General features: G+C 38.9%; 1 protein-coding gene across 1 annotated transcript; it reads left to right on the top strand.

Annotated features, from left to right (window-relative positions):
• The first annotated feature begins 1246 nt into the window (after nt 1–1246).
• NMU (neuromedin U) lies at nt 1247–23094 on the top strand. Its single transcript, XM_026700060.2, has 8 exons — nt 1247–1511; nt 8112–8161; nt 8388–8435; nt 9175–9234; nt 13094–13168; nt 17670–17723; nt 19010–19049; nt 20581–23094. The coding sequence occupies exons 1-7, from the start codon at nt 1307–1309 to the stop codon at nt 19043–19045; spliced, it is 528 nt and encodes a 175-aa protein (XP_026555845.2). The 5' UTR covers nt 1247–1306; the 3' UTR covers nt 19046–19049; nt 20581–23094.
• The last annotated feature ends 2434 nt before the right edge of the window (nt 23095–25528 follow it).

The following is a 25528-nucleotide window of genomic DNA, read 5'->3' as shown; positions in this document are numbered from 1 at the left end:
TCTCTATTCTATTCCAATTCTATTCCAATTCCAATTCTATTCTATTCTGCTTCTCTACTCTTCCTATTCTATTCCTATTCCTATTCCTATTCTATTATGCTTCTCTATTCCTATTCTATTCCAATTCCAATTCTATTCCAATTCTATTCTATTCTGCTTCTCTATTCTATTCCAATTCTATTCCAATTCCAATTCTATTCTATTCTGCTTCTCTATTCTATTCCAATTCTATTCCAATTCCAATTCTATTCTATTCTGCTTCTCTATTCTATTCCAATTCTATTCCAATTCCAATTCTATTCTATTCTGCTTCTCTACTCTTCCTATTCTATTCCTATTCCTATTCTATTATGCTTCTCTATTCCTATTCTATTCCAATTCAATTCTATTCCAATTCTATTCTATTCTGCTTCTCTATTCTATTCCTATTCCAATTCCAATAGCAATTCTATTCCAATTCCAATTCTATTCTATTCTGCTTCTCTATTCTATTCCAATTCTATTCCAATTCCAATTCTATTCTATTCTGCTTCTCTACTCTTCCTATTCTATTCCTATTCCTATTCTGTTCTATTATGCTTCTCTATTCCTATTCTATTCCAGTTCCAATTCTATTCCAATTCCAATTCTATTCCAATTCTATTCTATTCTGCTTCTCTATTCTATTCCTATTCTAATTCCAATTCCAATTCTATTCTACTTTTCTACTCTTCCTATTCCAATTCCAATTCCAATTCTATTCTATTCTCAATTCTATTCCTATTCTATTCTGTTCCTATTCTGTTCTATTATTTTTTTCCAGTGCCCCTGTAACTTTGAACAGTCCCTACTCCATCCACCGTTATAAATCTAGGACCACCTGATTTTGGGCGGGGGAGGAAATCATTATATGGGGGGGGTCGCCCACACTTTCCTTTCCAAAGCGTCCCACTCGGACTCTGCCACTTTCCGCCCCGTCGAGCAGAAAGGAGGAGGGGGGGGCTAGCTCCCACGGGAGGGGCAGCCCCACGCGTGCTTTTGGCGCGGCTCCTGCAAGGCGCCGCGGGCCATCCGCGCCTCCTTCCCCGAGAGTCCTTCACGAGGGAGGGCGGGAGGGAGTGGGGGGGGGAGACACAGGCGTCCTGCTGCGGGAACGGCGCCCCCTCGGGTCACGCGTGGGCGGGCGAGGCAAGGAAGGCGGAGTCGCCGCCTTCTCCCGATCCGGGAGACTTTAAAAGTGGGAGCGCTCCAGCCCAGCCCTGGCAAAACCCGAGCGACCCGGCCGAGGAGGGGACGAGCGGCGAGCGGCGGGCGGAAAGAGGCAACCATGCGAAGGGCGAGCGCTTGCCGGACCCGGCCGGAGCAGCGGCGCCTCCCCTGGCCGGGCTGGTGGAGGAGCAGCAGCAGCAGCAGCAGCAGCAGCAGGAGCAAAGCCGGTGCCCTCAGCCGGAGGAGGGAGCCCGGTCCCGGAACGCCTTGGAGGTCGCCGCTGCTGCTCGCCCTGCTGGCCTTGGGGGTCAGCGCCTGCCAAGGTAAGCGGGGAGGGGGGGCAGCCAAAGTCTCAGCGCCTCCCGGGGTTCTTCTCTTGGAAGCCCATCTCGCTTGGTGGGGGGGGGGTGGACGTGGAGGGGGGTCCCCCAAACTTGGCAACTTTAAGACTTGTGGGCTTCAATAGAATAGAATGGAATAGAATAGGACAAAAACAATGGGATGGGAATAGAATAGAATAGAATAGAATAGAATAGAATAGAATAACGGGTAGAATAGAATAGAATGGAATAGAATAGGGGGTAGAATAGAGTAGAATAAAGGGTAGAATAGAATAGAATAGAATAGAATAGAATAGAATAGAATAGAATAGAATAAGGGTGGAATGGAATGGAATAGAATAGAATAGAATAGGGGGTAGAATAGAATAGAATAGAATAGAATAGGGGTAGAATAGAATAGAATAAAGGGTAGAATAGAATAGAATATAATAGAATAAGGGGTAGAATAGAATAAGGGGTGGAATGGAATGGAATGGAATGGAATGGAATAGAATAGAATAGAATAGAATAGAATAGAATAGAATAGAATAGAATAGAATAGAATAAGGGTAGAATAGAATAGAATAGAATAAGGGATAGAATAGAATACAATAAGGGGTAGAATAGAATAAGGGGTGGAATGGAATGGAATGGAATGGAATAGAATAGAATAGAATAGAATAGAATAGAATAGAATAGAATAGAATAGAATAAGGGGTAGAATAGAGTGGAATAAGGGGTAGAATAGAGTAGAATAACGGGTAGAATAGAATAGAATAGAATAAGGGGTAGAATAGAATAAGGGGTGGAATGGAATGGAATGGAATAGAATAGAATAGAATAGAATAGAATAGAATAGGGGGTAGAATAGAATAGAATAGAATAAGGGATAGAATAGAATACAATAAGGGGTAGAATAGAATAAGAGGTAGAATAGAATAGAATAGAATAGAATAGAATAGAATAGAATAGAATAGAATAGAATAGAATTCTTTATTGTGTGGTTGGACACACAAGGAATTTGTCTTGGTGCAAATGCTCTCAGTATACGCATTTCCCCCATGCGTGCGCATTTCCCCCCAGCACTTCTGTGCATGCCCACGGGATCCCCTCGCACTCAGGGTATTCTGTCCTGTACAAAGACAGATAACTATCTTTTTACTATTCTGTCCTGTACAAAGACAGATAGATAAACTCCACAAAGCATCTATACAAAGTCCTTTTTAATTGGTTCATCAGGCATTCTCAATAACTCACAGTTATGATGAGATTCTTCTCAATGTCCAATCCTTTGCATATCTGTCTTTCTGGGTAAAAAGATGGTTATCTCTTATCCCTTTTATCCCATATCGTAGAAACAGGGGGTAGAGATGCTACAATGAGGCTGTGAAGAAACCTCCTCCGACCCACCAAGGGTCAATTCAGTGACCAATCAGGTGTGGCCACATGACATAACTACATTTCCCAGGATACCTTAACTACATTTACCATGATGCATTCCCTTAAGGGGACAGCTCTCAATTCCTAACTATCCCAAACCCCATTAACTCTAAACTGTCTGGATGCGCGCATGTCTCCCATGAACGCCCCCTCCGCCCCCTGCAAATGCGTGCCAGATACCGGACAATCAGCTCTCGGGTGGCGGTATGCACGCTCATGCACAGTAGGGCTCTTCCAGGCGACCTCTCGCATGCCGGGGGAAATGGCTCTGCGTGCCACTTCCGGCACGCGTGGTGTAGGTTCGCCAACACGGCTATATACCATTTCAGACAAGGGACTCTCCCAGTCTCTTCTTAAAAACCTCCAGTGATGAAGCACCTACAGCGTCTGAATCTTGTTCATGTGATCATGGTCATTAAGTATGAAAAACGGTCATAAGTCATCTTTTTTTTTCCAGTGCCGTTGTAACAGTCAGTTAAATGAACTGTTGTAAGTCCATTGCTTCCTGCGTGTTGCTTCTAGCGTGTTGCTATTTTGAGTGGAAAAACACCGAGCCTTGCAAATGCTATATTCTGAGGCTGAGGATTCCCCTCTTTAAAATGGACATTAAAATGGGGAAGGGCGTCCCTCATCTTTCAACTCTTCCCAAATAGTTGTATATTCCCAAATAAGTTTCCTATCCAAGCATCCCTTCCTCTTATTCAAAGTTTACGTTTCTTGCTTTAAGGCAATTGGAAAAGTTTGCTTGCTTCCCTTCCCAAAAAAATTCACCAGGGTTTTAATACATGAGGTTTTACTTAGATTTTGGGACAGGTATCCCGAAGTATATAATAAACAAGGCAAACTCTTGAGTGACTTACCTATTTTCTTGATAGAGGGCTGTTAAGAGGGTGGTCTCTGAGCTAGCTGGGTTTCTTGCAGATTTCTCATTACCCAACTAGGTAACATCATCAGTGCTAGCATTTCATTATCTAGTTAGGGTAATGAAACATCTGAAAAAAACAAACAAACCAAGGTCAGAGAGCACCAGGGAGAGTCCTCTTGTCAACCTTCAGCTGCAAATATTCTCCTTTTATTAGGGAAGTTAAATTTACGCATTGCAATAAGCTGCTTTTCTTACACTGTAACGTAATGTTAACCTAATCCTACGTAGCTTTTTCTCTGGTAATATCGCACTACTAACTAGAGCATACAAAACATTTGCTAGACCAATACTTGAATACAGCTCATCAGTCTGGAACCCATATTACGTATCTGATATTAACACAGTTGAGAAAGTCCAGAAATATTTCACAAGAAGAATTCTCCACTCCTCTACTCTTTGCAGAATACCTTATGCCACCAGACTTGAAATTCTAGACCTAGAAAACCTAGAACTACACCGCCTTCAGTTTGATCTGAGTATAGTATATAAAATCATACATTGCAATGTCCTACCTGTCAATGAATTCTTCAGCTTCAACCATAACAACACAAGAGTACACAATAGATACAAACTCAGGGTTAATCGCACCAAACTTGATTGCAGGAAATACGACTTCAGCAACACTGGTCAATGTCTGGAATACTCTGACTCTGTGGTTTCTTCCCCAAACCCCAAAAACTTTAACCTTAGACTGTCTACTATTGACCTCACCCCTTTTTCCTAAGAGTCTATAGGGAGCGTGCATAAGTGCACCAACGTGCCTACCGTCCCTGTCCTATCGTTTCTTTTATATATTTTTTCTTATATGTATCCATGTATTCATAACTATGTTTTTTTTACTTATACCTATTATCTTGTAAGCAATTGACAAAAATAAATAAATAAAATAAATATGAAAAGTTGCAAAAGGTGTGCCATTTTATACCTATCAAACTTGGCTGGGGAATTCTGGGAGATGAAGTCCAGAGGGTTTAAAGTTTCCTGTTCTAAATGGAATACTTCCAGAGGTGGGTATTCAGCAGGTTCTGACCAGTTCTGGAGAACCGATAGCAGAAATTTTGAGTAGTTCAGAGAACCGGCAAATCCTACCTCTGACTGGAGTTTTTACAGTATCCTTCCCCGGCCACGCCCACCAAGCCATGCCCACAGAACCGGTAGTAAAAAAATTTGAATCCCACTACTGAATACTTCTTCTGTTTCCAACTCTGTTCTATGTCTTAGGAATTTCTTATCAATTGTGTTAAGCTATGGTTTGGTCTTAGAAAAGAAAAATAATCCAATTTTGGTCCTGCATAATATACATACTGTATATTATGCAGAGCTTTAAGTCAGATCTGGGGGTTCTTTCTTGTCCTAATTATAGCAATAAGAATGTAATTCCAATTTTAAAACTCTGTCTCATTCTCGTTTAGTTCTAACAATGAATGTCATTTCCAATGCAAAGTCACTTATTATCAAAATGTAAGCCCCCCAGAGAGCAATAGTGCCTTTTTTAGGTGCCTTTATAAATAATCTGCAAAATATTAAATTTTCAAATAATAGTTGACGGAATAAAGAATGGAATACCAATGAATATTACACATTAATTTTAAATAGAAGCCACAGCAGAAATAAATCCCTGCAATAGTATACAGGGTATAGATTTCTTCGCACAATGCAGGCATTATAGTTTTGAGATACCAATTTGTATTTCCCTTTCTAAATACTTTCAAGTATATCTATAGTATGCTCATTGAACGAAATGCTTGGATTTAAAACATAAAGTTAAATTCTGAAGATATGTATTTTAAGGCAAGTAGATAAATACATTTTAAAATATCCCAGTTATTTATTCTCAAACCGTTCCATGGTTTAGAGTCTTTATTTCACTGATAAGTAACAAAAATGACAGCATTCATCAAAGCACACAAAGAAATGCAATTATATGGAATGTTCATATTTAATATCATCTAGCCTGATCTGTATTACTTGCTTCGTAGTCCTAAATGAAATCATGTTCATATATACAACTTCAGAATATATTTTAAAAATCCTAAAAATGAAAATGTAATGAAGAGAACGTGAATAATGGCAGAGGCTTGTTTGTATCTTCTTTTTGTGCTTCTACACAAAGTATGAACAAAGCATAGACATTGTCCGGTTAGAATTTTAATGTGGTGCTTAACTCAGATTTTATTCTTTGTGCAGTTCCCTTCCATTTCTTTGTTGCTTCTTCTGTGACTTTTTTTCTTCCTTTAAAAACAGAAATTCGTGGAATAGTTGCAAAATGCTTTTTTTTTTAAATTAGTAGTGCTGAGAGTAGTATCCAGAGTCCAACTAGCAAGCACAGCTGATGTGCATAATAAAATATTTTACTAACAAGCTGTATATGGGTATATTCTTTCTGCCCTCATTTTACAATTTGAATTCTTTCTAGCTTTCCGTCTGTCTGTCTGTCTGTCTGTCTATCTATCTATCTATCTATCTATCTATCTATCTATCTCATTTATCATCTGTCATTTATGTTCTATCTCCTACCTATATCTGTCTGTCTGTCTATCTATCTATCTATCTATCTATCTATCTATCTATCTTATCTATCTGTCTGTCTATCTATATCATTTATCATCCGTCATTTATGTTCTATCTCCTACCTATCTGCCTGCCTGCCTTCCTGCCTGCCTGCCTGCCTACCTACCTACCTACCTACCTACCTATCTATCTATCTATCTATCTATATCTGCACACACACACACATACACATACACACATCTACATATATACTGTACATATATACATTCATGTTGCAGTTTTCTGGCAGCAAAGCCCACTGACTACAATTTCCTTCAGAATAGAAAGATATACATACGTTATAAAAAAATCAGGATTAATTTTATCTTTTTGATGCTTTTATTTGGTAGTTTTCTCTAGGAATAATGAAAACACCCTGTTAATATAATTCTACTTGCCTATATACATAAATGTCATGCTATTCCCTTTTGGGGAATGTGTGATGCAAAGCACAAAAAAATAATATAAAGTAGTAAGAAAGGAAATTAATTGCATGAGATAAGAAGAGGAAACAGGTTTAAACCTGGATTTCACCAACACAATTCACTATATTCTCCATACCTTTTGTATTTTTTGCAAATATTTCTGGCTGCCATTATATCTGTACCTCACTTTTTCTTTCTGAGAAAGAGAAATTATCGGACTCATTATCTTGCCCTGCTGAAGTGATTAATTACAGTCATTCTGCTTATAGCGATTGGACTGGAGTATCTGCAGCCAGAGGCTGTTGTAGATTTGTGGGAGAGTTTTTCTCCAGGCCGGAGAGTAACTGGGACGTTGGGGGCAAAATTGGAGCAAATAAAGGGACTCATACCTGATCTCTGGCTATGTTGCCTTTGTGCCATGCCCTGGGTCATCACAGCGTCATGTGCTGGCCCTGCCCATGCCCAGTTTAGCAAAGGGGGGGGAAGTCCTGACATGTCACATGGCGCCGTAGTGATGACATGATTTGACACCTCTGCTCTAGAAAATGTTAATCTATAGTATATTGCTTGATCATTTGTTCCATATGCTTATGATTCCTTATAAACAAGGAACCATAAAAATTCCTTATTCATAAATAGTTGAAATATTGATCAGTTTTGAATATATGTCTTTTAGAGAATGAAAGAGTCAGAAAAACATAGTATATTTTTCCCTATCATCATTTTAAAAAAATACCTGAGTATATAGAATTCACATCTAGATAAAGTAGGGACACTGTCTAATTTAAAAGAAAGATAAAGTTTTGCATTCAAATATATGCAGATATTTATGGGACGGATCACATTTCAAAATATTGTTGGGATTAGGGATTAAAATAAAACATGTTTGAAAGCATGTATTTCGCATAACCCAACGTATACTGCTCTGTCGCTCAGATTCAGAAGTATGGAAATTTCAAAACTCCATTCACAATTTTTTTGGCACTGAAATTAATGAAAAGCATGAAAAAATAATGATGTAAGCATATAATATTTCATGTTGTAACATAAATCACACCTGAAGTGAACTGTTTTCGGACTCTGAATATCAGCTTCTTGTGTATATTCAATATCTTGCCTGCTTTTTTGTTACTAACACTTTCACTCTGTTTTCTGAGTTACAGTATTTGTTTATTCATTGACATATTCAGAGTTGATAATCTTTGCAGAGCTGGTAATACCATAAATAAATTTTTTTAACCCATTGTTTTTCCTTATTTCCAGGTGTACCAGTGATGTCCCATGTTCTCCAAGGAGAAAAAGTGTGGAATGAGGTAAAAAACAGTATCCCTCATATTACTACATTCAGTGTTGTTTTATTTAACACAAAAGTGTACCTATGCCATTTGTACTATACTTTTTTTTTTTTTAAACCAGATTTTATAACTGAAGAGACTGGCAAAAACTTTATTTGTAACACTCAACAAAAAAGCTTAAATTTCTTTCATTTTTGTTCAGTTGAAAACATAACTGAATCTACTTTCTTGTCAATCTTGATAGATAGATGACATGTGTTCTGCTATCCCAGCTAGAGATTCTCTGCCTCAGGTCAGTTTAATTTAACGTTTTAAATAATGTAAATGTGTGTTGTTGTTTTTTAAGGAGGTGTCATGCTCCTGTCGGAATCTGACTTGGAGGAGGAAGCTGAATAGCTGACAGGGAGTGGGAGTGTGGCTCCGTTGGCTATGGAAGAAACTGGGGAAGGGCAAAGTCCAGCTGGGCAGAGCAGGGAGAGGTAGAACAAGGGAGAGGGAGTTCAGAGGAAGACCCAGGCCCGCCCCCTCTTCATCATAGGGCATGCAGGGAGGAACGGAAAAGGGAGCAACGTGAGTTGAGTGTCTGATAAGGGAGGAAAGGGCCCTGATTCCCTTCATTAGCTGCAGCTGGAAACACAGTGTATAAAAAAAAGGAAGTTGCGTGCAGCAGGCTGTTCGGAGCAAACATAACTTTATCTTATATCGTCATGGCTTATCTGTGTTCCTGGTGTCTTCCCAACTGTGTGAGCTTTGCCGTGCTTTCAAGTCTGAAATTCCCGCTCCTGCCCTGCCAAACTAATTACTTCAGTTTGGTTTGTTTGGATTTTAAGTTACAGTTAGTGTGTAACAGTCAAAGGCTGTTCCTGGGAGAGTTTTTCTCCAGCCCAGAAGGTAACCTGGACACTGGGGGCAAAGTTGGAGATAATAAAGGGACTCTTACTGCTTATCTGACTGTGTTGCCTTTGTGCCGTGCTCTGGGTCATCACAGGAGGATGCTTTTAGTTCATTAATCTAGTTTCTTTTGTTTTTAGCCATCCAATGCGCTTGAAGAATTTTGCTTTATGGTTCTGGAATTTCTACAGAAGGATAAGGTAATAACAGTTACCACTGGTTTTTTTTTTAATATGGTAATCAGATTCTTCTGTTCAGGTAGTCTTTGATTTATGACTGGTTGCTTAGCAACTGCTCAAGTTTCTGACGGCCCCTTCTAATACAATACTCAAGAACCAGTCCTGAAGTTGTAACTGCTGTCTCCCCATCACATTTCGAGTGCTTAGTAACCAGTTCACATTTATGGCCATTTGCAGTGTTGTGCGGTCATGAAACCACCACAATTTATGATGTTTTGGCCAGTTTTCAGAAAAAGCACACCCCCATAGTGAACAATGGGTTCCTTTAACGACTGCCGCCAAGGTCAAAAAAAATGTGATGGTTCTCTTTACAACTGTCATGACTTGTGACAATAATGGGCAAGATGCATTCCAGTCATAAGTTGAGAACTACTTGCAATGTTTTATCATTAGTTTTCAAGCAAACGGTGGATGCTAATGGATTCTCAGCTTTGGGGGTCCCTGATACCAGCTGTTGCAAGGCTATTCACAGACGGATACATTTAAATAAGGAATATGCAAAACCATATGGTCTGTTTTTCTTCTTAAACATGTCGATATTACTCTATCAAGAATGACCATTTCAGTGGGTTTTTTCAAAATATAATCTTTTAGATTGGAAGTGGCTGGCAGAATGTTCAGTTCTATATATCTTAGCTTAAATTGTTTATTTATTTATTGTTGAATTTATTTGCCACCTATCTCACCGATATAATGTATGTGGGTATATGCATAGTATTTATTTTTTTGTGTAGTTGTCGTGCTTATGTAGTGTATATTGGAAGGTGGGTGATCCTTCGAGAGCTGTATGCAACGAAATTTCATTTTAATGTATGCTGATTAATATCCCTTCAAAGTGACAATAAAGTTATTCTAAGACCTAAGTCTAATGGGAAGCTGATTAGCAGAATCATTGCTCAAATTTTAAGTGAGCCAGGTAATTTAAAAAATCTGAAAGGTTTAGTTTAGTTCTGTTTAGTTCAGTTTAGTTTAGTTTATTGTCATTGCACATCGCACAACGAAATTAAATACTATCTTCAGTGTACTATGCAGTAGAATTCAATAGAATTGCTGCCCTGGGATTTTCAACCTATTTGTCTTTATTTTTATTATCCGTCTGCCAGTTGATAATAGTTCAAAAAAAGGGTGCCCAGGATGAGATGGATCTTTGAGAATGTTTTGAACTTTCTTAAGGCATCAGGAGCTATAAATAAACTAGCAGATACCAATAAGCCATTTCTAATTTAGAAATGTATCAGAGGTAATTGAAGGGGAAAGTACCATGCGGAATCTGATCGAAAAGGTATATATCTTATGTAGTTGTTAGAAGATGATTGTTATAAATGTTTAAGGGGATAATTAAAAGTTGAATGTTTAATGGGATTTCAAAGGGAATTAATGATAAGCTATAGGGAATTGTGGGGAAAATCTTTGTTTTGAAATGTTTTAATTGAGGTGGAATTTTTGAAAGGATGAAATATTAATATGCGATGAAATTGTAAACATGACAGATAAAAGTATAAATTTAATGGATATGAAGATATGAGAATTATTTAAAAATAAAGGAATAGGTTAAGAAATGTATGGAAAACTTATTTAATAAGCCTGAGGGAAGTTTTTGAGAAAAATAATAGAGAACACATTATAGTGGTAAGATATGAAATAATTAAACAATTAAACAATAAACAAATAACTATTAAATAAATAAATAATTAAACCTATGTCTGTATGGAGATGTGAAAATCTGGAATCATGCTGTTCACTAAAAAAGAGATGTTTTTTTCCTTTTGTTTTAAATGTGGAAAATTGAAATAAAAGATTATTTTTAAAAAGCCATTTCTAAGTTGCGTAAGCCTTGAAATGAATTTAAATTCAATATTTTCTGTATTACATAGCAAGACAAGCCATACAAGCAACTTCTTTGTATGGTTGAAACAGTTCAGTGTTTATTCCTTTCTAATATTTTTATTTGAGAAATTACTGGGCTTTGATGCAGATTATTTTGAATTTAAGTTAATTTCAAGCCATTGTTTCCTAAAGTTGTCTTCAGAAACTAATCAAAGTTGCTGTTGTCAAGATGGTCGCAAAAGGGGATGACATGCCCCCGGGACACTGCAACCGTCATAAATATGAATCGCTTACCAGGTTTCTGAATTTTAATCACATGACCATGGGGATGCTGCAAAGCAGAGGTGGTATTCAGCAGGTTCTGACCAGTTCTGGAGAACTGGTAGCAGAAATTTTGAGTACTTCAGAGAACCGGAAAATGCCACCTCTGACTGGAGATTTTACAGTATCCTTCCCCTGCCACACCCACAAAGCCATGCCCACAGAACCGGTAGTAAAATAAATTTGAATCCCACCACTGCTACAAAGGTCATAAGCAGGGATGCAATTCAACTAGAGTGCACACCATTTTTAAAAAGCCTATTTACAACTATAATACTGTACAGCCCCGGTGAGTAAAACAGCTGAGGCACAGCAAATCCACTCAGCCTCGTGAATCAGCTCTGCTCCAAAACAAGGAAATAAAGCCGAACTAGTCTGAACCAGGAAAATCCCACCCCTGGTCATAAGTGTGAAAAATGGTTATAGGCACTTTTTTCAGTGCTGTTGGAATGGTCACTAAACATTGTAAATCAAGGACTAATAAAGGAGAATATATGTAAACATATCTAGTAAACAACTACTCACAAGGACAGTTTTTTCCCGAACGCTATCACTCTGCTAAACAAATAATTCCCTCAACACTGTCCATTTACAAAGTCTGTAACTATTAATCTTCTCATCACTCCTTATCACCCATCCTCTCCCACTTGTGACTGTATGACTGTAACTTTGTCGCTTGTATACTTACAATCTATATTGATTGTTTCCTAGTATGATTTGATTGCTTATTGTGCCCTATGACTATTATTCAATGTGGTACCTGATGATTCTTGACTCTTGACAAATGTACCTTTTCTTTGATGTACACTGAGAGCATTTGCACCAAGACAAATTCCTTGTGTGTCCAATCACACTTGGCCAATAAAGAATTCTATCTATCTATCTAACTCAGGGCTGAAATGAGGGGTCCTTGTTGCTATCTGAGCTTGCTTGTTTTCTTGCAAAACGTTTCATTACCCAAACTAGGTGTTGTGGTTCGCCAGCAGCCTGTGCAGATGGCAGTGGACTTGGACAATGGGGAAGAACGGGGACCAGTCCGGGAGTCTGGGGAGGACTCGGACGAGGGTCCTGCATCCAATGCAGAGGTGGGGCCAGGACCATCTGGGAGTTGGATGCTGACTCTGGAGCCTCCAGAATCTGGCAGCAGTAAGGCAGAGGAACAAGGGGAGCCTGTTCCCAGTACGCATGTGCGCAGAGCTGCTAGAAGGCAAGAGCAGCTGAGACAAAAGGGGCGACTTGGGAGTAAGGCTGGGAGGTGATTGCCCCTCCCCTAAAGTAGCAAGGGCAGGCAAAGGTGAAGAAACCTTTGTAGGAAGCAAAATCGTTTGTTCTGTTCGGATTAATCCTTGAAGCTCTGTGTGGACTTTGTACTTCAGTTGTTGTTTTTTTACCGTTAATTTGGCACTCTAGTTGTTGGCAGCAATTCAAAGGAGAGAAAGGTGGGTGTTTATCTCAAGGAACTGTATGGGACTCATTACGGGCTGGGAATGAACATCATTCCCAGCATTGAAATAAAACAAGAGTTGTTTGGACTAAGCGTGTGCTTAATTAGGTCTCGGAAGCCTTGGTCAGGAGTGCTGACAGCACTCCTTACTAGCACTGATGATGTTACCTTCCAACCTCAAGCTAGAATCTCACTGCTGTTCATGTGTCTGTGTTCCTATTCTCTTAGCCATCGGTCACACATCCTTGGCTGCCACCTGCTCCCCAACTTCAGGACAGGAGACAGAAGAGATACAAAGCGGACGTATGTGACTTCTAAGTTATGCACAACAGCATAACTCCATGTGTCTTACTCATCCTTTTTTAAAAAAAAAAAAAGCTTCTATGTCTTAGTTTTAATTATTTCTTCCCCCCTCCCAATATTTTTTATTGTCCTTTTTCATCTTTTATATATCTTATGATTTATATTGACTGCTTCCTAGTATGATTTGATTGCTTATTGTACCCTATGACTATTATTAAGTGTTGTACCTTATGATTCTTGACTCTTGATGAATGTATCTTTTCTTTTATGTACACTGAGAGCATTTGCACCAAGACAAATTCCTTGTGTGTCCAATCACACTTGGCCAATAAAGTATTCTATTCTATTCTATTCTATTCTATTCCTATTCCATTCCACTCCACTCCACTCCACTCCACTCCACTCCACTCCACTCCATTCTATTTCTATTGTAATTCTGTTCTATTCTATTCTATTTCTATTGTAATTCTGTTCTATTCTATTCTGAACCCTATTCTATTCTTCATTCCATTCTATATATTCTATTCTATTCCTTATTCTATTCTATTCTATCCTATTCTATTCTTCATTCCATTCCATATTTTCTATTCTATTCTATTCTATTCTTCATTCCATTCCATATTTTCTATTCTGTTCTGTTCTGTTCCGTTCTGTTCTGTTCTGTTCTGTTCAGTTCCGTTCTATTCTATTCTATTCTATTCTATTCTATTCTATTCTATTCTATTCTATTCTATCTTAACCTTAATATTAACAATACTGTGCCATCATTACTATATAAACCAATCTCATATAACTATCTACATTTATATACATTTATATACATTCATATATGTTTATCTATAATTTTCTTTTCTCTGTTAACCTTATTTCTATTTTTCAACCATGTATACCAATTGTCCCAAATTACGTAATACTCCGACTCTTCTTTATCTTTTAATTTTAACGTCAGTTTATCCATTTCAGCATAATCTAGTTGGTTTTTTTTTCAATTACTAATTCCTCTGAGGGCATATTATTTTGTTTTCAGCATTGTGCGAATGCTATCCTTGTTGCTGTCTATATATGTAATAAAATATATTTAATCTTTTTCCTGTATGTCCTAAGTTTTAATTATTTCTATTGGGCTGTACCATAGAGGTAGTCCTCAATTTACAACAGGGGACTTTAGGGATCATTTGAAGTTGCAACGGCACTGACAAAAAAGTGACTTACGACCGGTTTTCACAGTTATGATCTTTGCAGCATCCGCCAGGGTCATGCGATCAAAATTCAGATGCTTGACCACTTGCTTCATATTTATGACGGTTGCAGTGCGACCTTCTGACAGGCAAAGTCAGTGGGGAAGCCAGATCCATTTAGGGACTGGGTTGCTAACTTTAACAACTGCAGTGATTCATTTTAACCAACGTAGCAAGGAAAGTCGTAAAATGAAGCAACAGTCACTTAACTCCTCGCTTAGCGATGTAAATTCGGGACTCAACTGTGGTTGTAAATCAAGGACTACCTGTATGTCTAAGTGCCTGCTTCTGCTTCCTTATTCAGAACTAAATCCTATGTTCGTTGGATATTAGTACATTCGTTTAGCACTGTAGCCTAAATCAGTGGTCGCCAACCAGTGGGCCGGGGACCACTGGTGGTCCGCGAGAAAATTTTGGTGGTCCGCAGAGAAATGTCACCCCCAAAGCCATTAATCCAGGCTGCATGGGAATACAAGCCAGCACCGCCCACAGGGCCCGTGGGAACACAAGGTTTGTGTCACTTGAATTGAGAACAAACAACACAAGGTAGCAAGGGGAGGGGGGGAGAGGGCGGAGGAGAGGAACTTGTCCCACTCGCCTTGCCTGGCCACCAGTCTGCTTCTTTTTGCTTCTTTCTTCTTCTGCTTCTGGCTGCACACAAGGAAAGCAACAGAAGTCTTTCCTTCTCTCCCCCAAACTCCGTCAGAAATGAGTCTTTGGGACCCTGCGAGGCATCCTGCTCCAAGAGGCTGCACCGGCGTGACAAGTCTCAAAAAGACTCATTTCTGGCGGAGTTTGGGGGAGAGAAAGAAAGACTTCTGCTGCTTCTGCTGCTTTCCTTGCATGTAGCCAAAAGTCTCTCTCCCTCTCCACCTGAGAACAAAGCTGGGGACGGTATCCTGCGATCCCAAATAAAGAACGATCGATAGGTAGGAAAACGGGATGGGGAATTTTCTTGCAGACTTTTTGGGGGATTATCTTAGGGTCTCTGGTCCGCGGGATTTAAAATTATGACTTTGGTGGTCCCTGGGGTCCAAAAGGTTGGCGACCCCTAGCCTAAATTACTCATGACAGTCTTGTATTATTGGTTTCAATAGAACAATAATAGGGCAACAAGCCATAGAATCGTTAGGACTGTGATGGCACACGTACCAGAAGTGACATGCAGAGCCATTCCTGCCGGCACGCGAGAGGTCACCTGGAACAGACCCACTGCGCATGCGCGCTGCCCGCCAGCCAGCTGATTGTTGGATATTTGCTACGCATGGCGGGGGTAGATGCACGGGGAGCCACGCACATATGCACAGAGGAGTGGGGCATGCACAGGGGGCGGGAGATCACACGTGCATTGCACTATGGGTGCATGCATTCCCACATGTATGCATGCGCACTTTCGCACGGAGTGAGAAAAAGGTTAGCAATCACTGTGTTAGGTTATCGTTCTGTCCCAGCCGAAGGTTCCAAAAGGAAACACAGATAAACTCCAAAACTGAAATATTCATGGCTTTATTCCATAAATTACCCTCTTTGTAGATAACAGATGACTTCCAGCCAATTAATCCAAATAAATCAGAGTCTGTAATCATCACACTAACTCCTTCAAACTTTGCCTTTTGCAAAGGCAAAAGCCGTTTGAAACCAGGCTTATATTCCCCAGAGGGAGGGGCCATTAATTAGCATTCTTACTCCCAAGTTGCCTTCCTGATTGCTGCTGGCGAACCACAACAGATATATCTCAAGCATTTTATAATGTTTACTCCTGTTTATATGGCACTTCAAGATATACAACAAGAAGCAAAGTTGGCAGGTATGACTTTTTATTAATAAGGACAGCATAGCTGTTCAATGCAAGAGTCTATTCGAATCAGTCATTATTACATCACTACAATATATATTCTATAGCATTCTTCCTGTACTTGGTGCCCTTCAGAATTCTTGACCTGCATAATCAATATTTGGTGCTTTTCAGCGCAGTCTAATATCTACATTCTTAGTCCAAGAGTAGCAGAATCTAAATCAATATTCTTATACTTAGGAGTGGTACTTGAATATACGGATAGTTGAGAAAGGAGCAAGAAAGGAAAACACTTAAAGCAGTGAACCATCACTAATTAAGTAGGAACCAGGATCTTTCTATGTAAATATTGATGTTTGTGTGTCTGGCACTTTTAATTGTCAGAAGACTCCAATGACAAGAGATAACAGATAACAGATAATCAGAGTTGGAAGGGACCTTGGAAGGGGGTTGGTTACCCCCTACACCATTTCTGACAAATGGCAGTCCAATCTCTTCTTGAAGGTCTCAAGTGATGGCGCTGCCACAACTTCTGAGGGCAACTTCTGTTCCATTGGTTGATTGTTCTCACTGTCACAAAGTTTCTCCTTATTTCCAGGTTAAATCTCTCCTTGTTCAGTTTCCATCCATTATTCCTTGTCCTTCCCTCAGGTGCTTTGGAGAATAATTTGACCCCACCTCTTCTTTGGGGCAGCCTCTCAAATATTGGAAGACTGCTATCATGTCTCCCCTGGTCCTTCTCTTCCCTAGACTAGCCAAGCCCAGTTCCTGCAACCATTCATTGTATGTTTTAGTCTCCAGCCCCCTAATCATCCTGGTTGCTCTTCTCTGCACTTTTTCTAGAGTCTCAACATCTTTTTTATAGTGTAGTGAACAAAACTGGATGCAATACTCTAGGTGTGGCCTTACTAAGGCTTTATAAAGTGGTATTTGTACCTCACTTGATCTTGATTGTATCCCTCTGTTAACGCAATTTAGGATTGCATTAGCTTTTTTGAAAAAGAAAATATTCCAATATATTCATTTATTTTATTGTAATTAAATTGTAAGAAACATTAACTGAACATGGATCATGTTGGATTCTGAATCTCTTTGGATGGTGAGGTGGGTGGCATATAAATTTAATAAATAAATAAAATAACTCATAATCCCAACGAACCCTAAGAGGGCTTCATCAACTAAGTAGACTCGATATAAGTTAGCGTAACTTGACATTCTCATAGTATTTCAGAACTCCTAGTACTTCTTACGTCTTTTTATGGGATCTTAGTTATCCATAGCCTTCAGACTATTGATTGTAATTGCATTGATTGTTGGTGTAAATGTTTCCCATTTATGGCATATCCACTCATTAAGCTCAATTGAGATGGTTTGTAGGAGCAAAAGGTCTTGAGATCTGCAAAAGAATGAAAATAGGTTACTTTGCCACTGTTGTTTTGGGGGATTTTGAAATCTGTTCTCTTTTTAGGAAGAACTTCGAATACCTGGAGGAGTTCAAAGCAGGGGATATTTTATGTTCCGAGTAAGTCAATTTCTGTTTCTTTCTGGCTCAGGGCTATATGAGAAGACAATAAACGGGACCTGTGCTGAGAATTTAGGTTGTTCTTTGGGAATAGTCTTTTGGCTGGCCAATAAATTAGAGCAACCAATAGATGATGCAGCCGATTTTATCATCTTCATGACTCTGCTTTAAATACATAATACAACCAATTTAAGAGGCATACGATACCAGGGGTGAGCTTCCAAAATTTTAGCAAAGGGTTATCTGCCCAGTTGCTGGGTGGGTGTGGCTTAGTCAGCCTCCTGCACCACGGCCGGGTGTATACATGCATTTTTGCTCTCCCTGGGCTCCGGAGGCTTTCCTTGAGCCTCCGGGAGGGTGAAAATGGCCGCCCCAAGCTCCGGAGGCTCTCTGGAAACGGGCCCATTTCCGGCTTCCCCAAACTTCCGGGAGGCCCATTGTTCATCCTCCCTGAGCCTCCCTGAGCACCCTGCACTTACCTGCACCCAAAATAGGCCACGTGGGGACCCCCGGGAGAGGGGGTGGGCGGGGCAGAGCCAACCAGGAGTGGGATTTTTTGAACTGAACATCAACCAGTTTAGAGAACAAAGCTTGAATAAGGTCTTCCTTCAACTGTGTTGTTTCTTTTGCCTTCATTAATTTCCCAGGCTGTTATGTGTGCATGTACACAAAAAATGCGCACAGCAGGATAGGACAGGAGGACCTAAATAAAGAAATCTCCAAAAGGGGAGAGAGTAGGATTGTTCTCAGTGTAGTAGAGCACTGAAATACGGTACTTCCAGCATTTTCTGAAGAGATCAATGAAAAGCCCTGAGCATAAAGAGGTACGGATGGACCTGATACATACCAATTGCTCCGTTTCTCATTCTTCTACCAGAGAATAATTCTGCAGTCCTCAACTATTGATTATCACTCCTATCCTCCAGCACTACATATATTCTGCTGAATATGTCAATATAAATGCTGGCGAGTTAAATCAATGAGTTGAGCAGATTTCATGGCTTATATACCTCTCTAGGGCAACTTGCAGTCAGAAGGCTTAGTTTAAGGTAAACGGAGGTCAATATTTTTTGCTCGTTTTTCCTACTTTTCCTTTACTAATGAAGTTCTCAGATCTCTTCTCTCGACATTCAGCTGTAATTAAAACGTAAGAGCAATCTGGGGAAAAAAAATCATAACGTGTTAGAAATTTGTTTCAAATTGCAAATTGCAAAAAATGAATTTATAACTCTCACAGAGGTGTTCCAAAAAATACTACTTATCTATCTTTCCTTTTTCTTTTGTAGCCACGTAATGGAAGAAGATCAGCTGCTCTCTATTAAAAAGGTATTTAATCCTACTTTTTGTTTCAAGTAATGCTTTATAATATAGTTGGAATGCCTGTGGGAAAGTATAAAAATTATCTTTCACCAAATCTTATATTTTTAATTTTTTTTAATAAATACTCTAGGCACGAACATGCATGGAGGCACGTATTATAGATAAGTATGTCTGTGTGTGTTCCTAACCATTTTACTAAAGAAGTTAAACAAGTGGATAAGGATTAAATTTCAGCATTTTAAGGCATCCTTTCATCTCCCCAGCAAGAAGCCAACCATTAAAAAAAAAGTCAAAGAAATAATTCCAGTGTTCAATTTTTTGTCCTGAGAATAAAATCTCACTTTTTCTATCATACCCTTCCCAGTGTGTAATGGAAGATTTTAGTGCTTCTCTACATTACTGCTTCCATATCTCCTGATTTTGTCTGTTTAGAATTGTGTAACCACCTGATTATTCAAAACTATAAATGTAACCTAAGCCATGTACCATTTTCTAAAATCCTCACTGTGGTTGGTAGAGCCACTTTGTTCTTTTAAAAAGCCCTCTTTGGTCTTCATGGATAAGAATGGAGGTTTGTTCCTGTCATGCCCCTGTCAGAATCTGAATCCGAGAAGAGAAAAAGCTGACAGGGAATGGGGGTGTGGCTCCACTGGCTGTGGAGGAAACTGGAGAAGGGCAAAGTCCGGCTGGGCAGAGCAGGGAAGAGGCAGAACAAGGGAGAGGGAGTTCAGAGGAAGACCCAGGCACACTCCCTCTTCATCCTAGGGCATTCAGGGAGGAATGGAGAAGAGAGCAAGGTGGATTGTGTGGCTTGCGGGGGAGGAAAGGGCTCTGATTCCCTTCATTAGCCACACCTAGGAATGAAAGTTTAAAAGAACGGAATGCTGACTACGGCGAGCAAATGTGACTTTATCCTGTGTTGTCTTTGCTTATCTGTGTTCCTGGTGTCTTCCCAACTATGTGAATTTTTCTGTGCCTTCACGTCTGGGATTCTTGCTCCTGCCCTGCCAAACTAATTACCTCAGTTTGGCTTGATTGGATTTATAGTTACAGTTTGTGTTGACCATGTTTTGGACTTGATTCTCTGCAGTTAAAGGCTGTTCCTGGGAGAACCTGGACATTGGGGGGCAAAGCTAGAGCTAATAAAGAGACTCTTACTGATTATCTGACTGTGTTGCCTTTGTGCCACATCTCGGGTCATCACAATTTCCATAGCATCACCTACTCTTCAAAGTCTTCTGTCCTACAAACAGACACTTCCCTGCCTCAGTGGGGCAAGTTGTAATTCTGTGAAAGACACCACATTTAAGAGAGAGAGAGAGAGAGAGAGCAGATTCTTGGAGAAAGTTCCAGTCCAGCCTTGAAACTGTATTAGAGCAAGCACAGATTCCAGTAATGGATTTTACTAATCAGTATCGCAAAAATATTAATATTCTCCCAGGCATATAACACTAGTTCATTTTTAAAAGTGTCTATCATAAAAATGTCATGTAATTGTTTAATATATTATTATAATTATTTTTGTTTCTTTCTTTAGGCTTGCTCTTGGGTCACTTTTGGGACTACAGAGAAAACGGACATCTTACGCGCTATTAAATGTTAAAGCTTTTTTAAAAAGATACTCTATCCACAGCACAAAATTCTTACCATTAAAAATTAAAACTTCTGCATGTTTACTCACAAAAATGTTCTTACGCTCACATTAGTGTTTAGAGGTTTGCAACCTAAAGTACCATTTTTAAAGCATCTTAACATTATTCTATTCCCTTGTGTTACAAGTTTTGAAATGATGTGAAATTCAATTATAAACGAAAGTGTTGTATGGACTTTGCTGGTTGAGTGAATGCTACATATATATAGTTTTTTCCTCCTTTATTGTAAATAAAAACATTCAATAGAGAGTTGTTTTTAATGAGAGTATTTTAATGAGAACGTTGCTGATTGTTAAATGTCTTGCTTTCTGCGCTTTAGGTCTTATGATTTCCTTTTAGGCTTAGGTGTTTTTTGCAATACAACTAATGCACTAATATCCACAATATTATGATATTATGAAGCAGGAGAATATTGGGAGTTAACAGAAATGAGGAATGTTCAAAATCTTGACTTCATTTCTTTGTGCTACCATCTACACTTCTTAAACATTCCATTCTGGCGGCATTCAACTTTCTTTAATGATACACTGGCTTAAATATAGCCATTTAAACGTTTTTGAAAAACATTTCTTTGCTGCAAAAGTCTGCTTCTTACCCAATTACTATGTATTTCCTTGACAGAGATGGGCAGTCTAAAATCATGAAAATCTATCTATCTATCTATCTATCTATCTAATCTTTGCAGTTCTTAACATTTCTCAATTCCTTTTTTAATTTATTAAATTCTCTAATAAACATATGACTAAAGAATAGATCCACGTATTTGCTCTAAATTTTTGGCATTTATATAAAACTTGCAAAGCTTCACTGCATTTTCCCTGTCAAAGACAACTAAATAGGCAGATTCAAAAGCCCCTTATTTTTATCTTCCATTCATTCTGTTGGAAGGAGTTCTAATATTCTTCTTATACGACATCTTTTTCTGACATTATCCCATTTTCGGTCCCATTTCTATCATATTTTTCTTGCTCCATATCCATTTTTCCCAAGATCCACTATTGATACTACTAAAAATGAGTCGTCCATCAGAGGAGAACGCTGTAATTCCCCTTAGTCAAGTTTTTGGTGACCGATTGTTCATGATTAATTTTCCCATGTTCTTCTTTTGTTGTACTTCTGTTTTGGTCTGTGACCGCAAATAAAGTATTACTACTAAAAATGTCCTCCGTTCGGAACTCTTGTCATTGTCATCCTCATTCTGGCCATTGTCTACACACTTCTACACAAGGCCTCTTCTGCATGTTTCCAACCAATACAATTTCGAATTTTCCTTTGCCAACTGGGCCCGCGATACTTCAGTCCATCTTGCTTTAGGTCTTTTTGTGGACACTTCTGATCAAGTGGAATCCATTCTGTAACTGCCTTAGTCCACCTGCCATCAGTTCTTCTAGTTTGAAAATGCGTGGACTTCAACTCCCGGAACTGAAGAGCTGAAGTCCACACATCTTCAAATTTTGAAGGTTGAGAAACACTACTCTTGACCATTGCCTCCTCTCACGTTCTCATTTTTCCACAGGGTGTGGTCAGCATCAAATGGGCCTACAGCTAGGATTCTCCTTTGCTTGTCATAATTTTGGTGAATGGAGGCTTTCACATGCTGTTTTGTTGTAGGACGGAACAGATGTAGGATAGACAGACAGACAGACAGAATTCTTTATTGGCCAAGTATTGGACACACAAGGAATTTGTCTTAGTGCATATGCTCTCAGTGTACATAAAAGAGACATTCATCAAGAGTCAAGAATCATAAGGTACAACACCTAATAATAGTCATAGGTACAATAACCAATCAAATCATACTAGGAAATGGTCAATAAAAATCTTTAGGATAGAAGCAACCAGGTTACAGCCACAAGTCATAAGTGGGAGGAGATGGGTGAAAGGAAGGATGAGAAGATTAATAGTAATACTAGATTTGTAAATAGTTGGACAATGGTAAGGGAATTATTTATTTAGCAGAGTGATGACGTTCAGGAAAAACTGTCCTTGTGTCTAGTTCTGGTGTGCAGTGCTCTGTTAGAGTCGTTTTGAGGGTAGGAGTTGAAACAGTTTATGTCCGGGATGTGAGCGGTCTAAATATTTTCACAGCCCTCTATTTGACTTGTGCAGTACACAGGTCCTCAATGGAAGGCAGGCTGGTAGTAATTGTTTTTTCCGCAGCACATGATGTTACCAACCTACTCATGCCACATTTGGCATTCCTTTCTAATCGTTAGAAAAGTACAGATCATTTCTGGCATGTTTTGGTCAAAGCACAATTAAAGTCTAGTTTTTCCCAAAGCATGCCTGCATATTCTGTGCAAGGTGTGATTCCAATCTAGGGCTCCTTTCAAGACAACATATCAGCCAGGAGTCATGTGCAGTGTACTGATACACACTGAGGCTTTCTAGCAGGGGGTCCCCAAAATTGGCCACTTTAAGACTTGTGGACTTCAACTCCCAGAATCAGAATTCTGGGAGTTGAAGTCCACAAGTCTTAAAGTGGCCAAGTTTAGAGATCTCTGCTTTATAGCATTGTAAAGTTTACAAAACGTGGAACCATGAACGGTGAGTAAAAAATTACCTTTGGGAAATATAACAAATAGTGCTCAGTAGCTGTATTTGTTTATTCTTTGAGAAAATCCCTTTTGTATCTTAAACATAACATTTATCCACATGTGCCACTCAGTTTGTGCTTGTAATCTTCATCAGATTAGCCTAATTGGTTGATATCAGTGGAAGGAAAAAAGTGTGGAATCCGTGATGCTACAATAAAGTGCCTTTGTTCATTTGTTTTTGTGCTTTTTGTACTATCGGCTTTCCCTACGGATTACCTCTACCACTTGCAGAGAAGAAACTGATAGGTCAGAGACTGGAATATCAGTGTGCTGAATTCATAAACTATCCAAGTATTACCCATTTCCTTTGTTGCTTCGTCTATGCCTGTGCATTACATTGACTCCTTTTTTTTATATCTATGGTAAAGGGTGTTTCACAATTCATAGAATAACAGAACAAAATCACAGAGTTGGAAATGGATCTTAGATGTCTTCTAGTCCAACCCCTGCTTAGATGGGAAGTCCTATAATTTCAGACAAGTGGCTGTCAACCTTCATAAAAGCGTCCTGTGTTGGAGCATTCACAACTTCCTGACGCAAACTGAAAAGGTTGCAAATGGACATTGAAGGCCCTGCCCAGTGCAGGAATCCGCTGCTATGGACCTTCTACTGGCTCCTCCCACATTCTGAAGCGGTTGGTTGGTTGGTTGGTTATTCAGCTGAAAGCCCAAGAAGATGTCAGCTGTTGGCATCTGAGCTCAGTGTTGGGGTATCCCCTTGGCAGCTCCTAAGCATCATGCAGGTCAGAGCTAAAACAATATAGCATGTTTACTCTGTACCAAGTATATTCACTTTTACCTGTAGGTAGCAGTTGACTCAAATAAAAATGGAAAAGTGTTTTATTTCTGGGCTGTTCACAATGAAAATAGAGTAGGACATGAAGTCTTGCTTGCTTTGACCCAAGTTAAGCTCATTGGAACTTGCCACAAAAGGACTATTAGATGTGGTTTGGGAAAGGAAACTGCCCTACAACAGCACGGAGAAGAAAAGAGTGAGATTATTAAGCAGCAAGGTCTATCAATTGTAATTTAAAATTACACTGCGCAAGGGTAAATGCACCCGAAGATGGGAGCAAAGGCTGCAGTAGTTCTCGAAACAAAATATGAAAGCAAACATTAATAGTTCCTAAAGTGTATTGAATTATAGTAGGCCTACTCTATGCTGCCGAAATCCAGAGATCCATTAAAGACAAATATTTTAGGTAGACTTCATATGGTTCATTTAGATTTGTCTTACAGGGATGCATGAATTCTGCTATGGTGGATTTGTTAACCATGTTTGACAACTTACTCTACTGTATGAGCTGCATTAATTGTATTTGCTATCAAAACCAAAATGAAGGAATCATAGCTTTGTTTGATGTACAAACTCTTCTGAATAAAAAGTAGTGGGAAGGAAAGAACTGTTATCGCATATGTCACTTTAAGATCAGCATTTTTCTAACTTGCCAAATTTACAATGTGTGGACTTCAACACCCAGGATTCCCCAGCCAACTAAATTAACGTCAACAAGTTTGCAAAACACTGTTTTAGACGAAGAAGGCAAAGCATAAATATATATGAGGAACAAAGCAAACGGTGACTGAACCAATAACTAATATTTTTTTAAAAAGACACCCAGGTTCAAGTTTGTCTACAAACCTGTCTCTTAACTCCAATGGATTAAATTCTGTGAGAAATGAAAAATAAAGACACTTATGGGCATCCTATGTTGAAAATGTGTTTCTACACAAGCCATAACAGATAAATACTTGCAGAAGTGAGTAATACTAGAGCCCTTTGGACAATTACATAATTTTATGACTGTATATTTTGTCTCTAAACATTCCTCATGAGTCTTAAAATATTTAAATAAATAAGGGCATATTATTTATATTACAAAACTATCATAGTGTTATTAGGCCTCAAGGCTCCTGTATCTCAGTACTGGAAATCCTACTTTTATGAGAATGTTGAAAATTCAGTTAGAAATCTTCCATCTTTTTAAAGAATGATAAATTCAAGATTCCGGAATGTGACAACTTATGTAATTTTAAACTGTAAGTTTAAAATTGTACTGCAGACACATGCAACTATTATTAACATTTTTATTTATTTATTATTAAAATTATCTTTTACAAATTATAGTATTTATCTTTATTTATCTCTATTTATCTTTATAAAACTAGTAAGCTATGGCTGGCTGGGGAATTCTGGGAATCGAAGTCCATGCATCTTGAAATTGCCACGGTGGGGA

The sequence above is a fragment of the Pseudonaja textilis genome, chromosome 6 (genome assembly GCF_049901715.1).
Source record: "Pseudonaja textilis isolate UNSWEBS1 chromosome 6, rPseTex1.2, whole genome shotgun sequence".
Taxonomy (NCBI): domain Eukaryota; kingdom Metazoa; phylum Chordata; class Lepidosauria; order Squamata; family Elapidae; genus Pseudonaja; species Pseudonaja textilis.
The sequence above is the reverse complement of the archived record's forward strand: the minus strand, read 5'-3'. Positions and strand labels throughout refer to the sequence as shown.

What these genes read in the sequence shown, in the direction of transcription:
- NMU (XM_026700060.2), top strand. Translation starts at nt 1,307, where the DNA reads ATGCGAAGGGCGAGCGCTTGCCGGACCCGGCCGGAGCAGCGGCGCCTC. An exon ending in AATTTCTACAGAAGGATAAG is followed by an intron (nt 9,235 to 13,093) that starts GTAATAACAGTT and finishes CTATTCTCTTAG; the next exon opens with CCATCGGTCACACATCCTTG. An exon ending in AGAAGAGATACAAAGCGGAC is followed by an intron (nt 13,169 to 17,669) that starts GTATGTGACTTC and finishes TTCTCTTTTTAG; the next exon opens with GAAGAACTTCGAATACCTGG.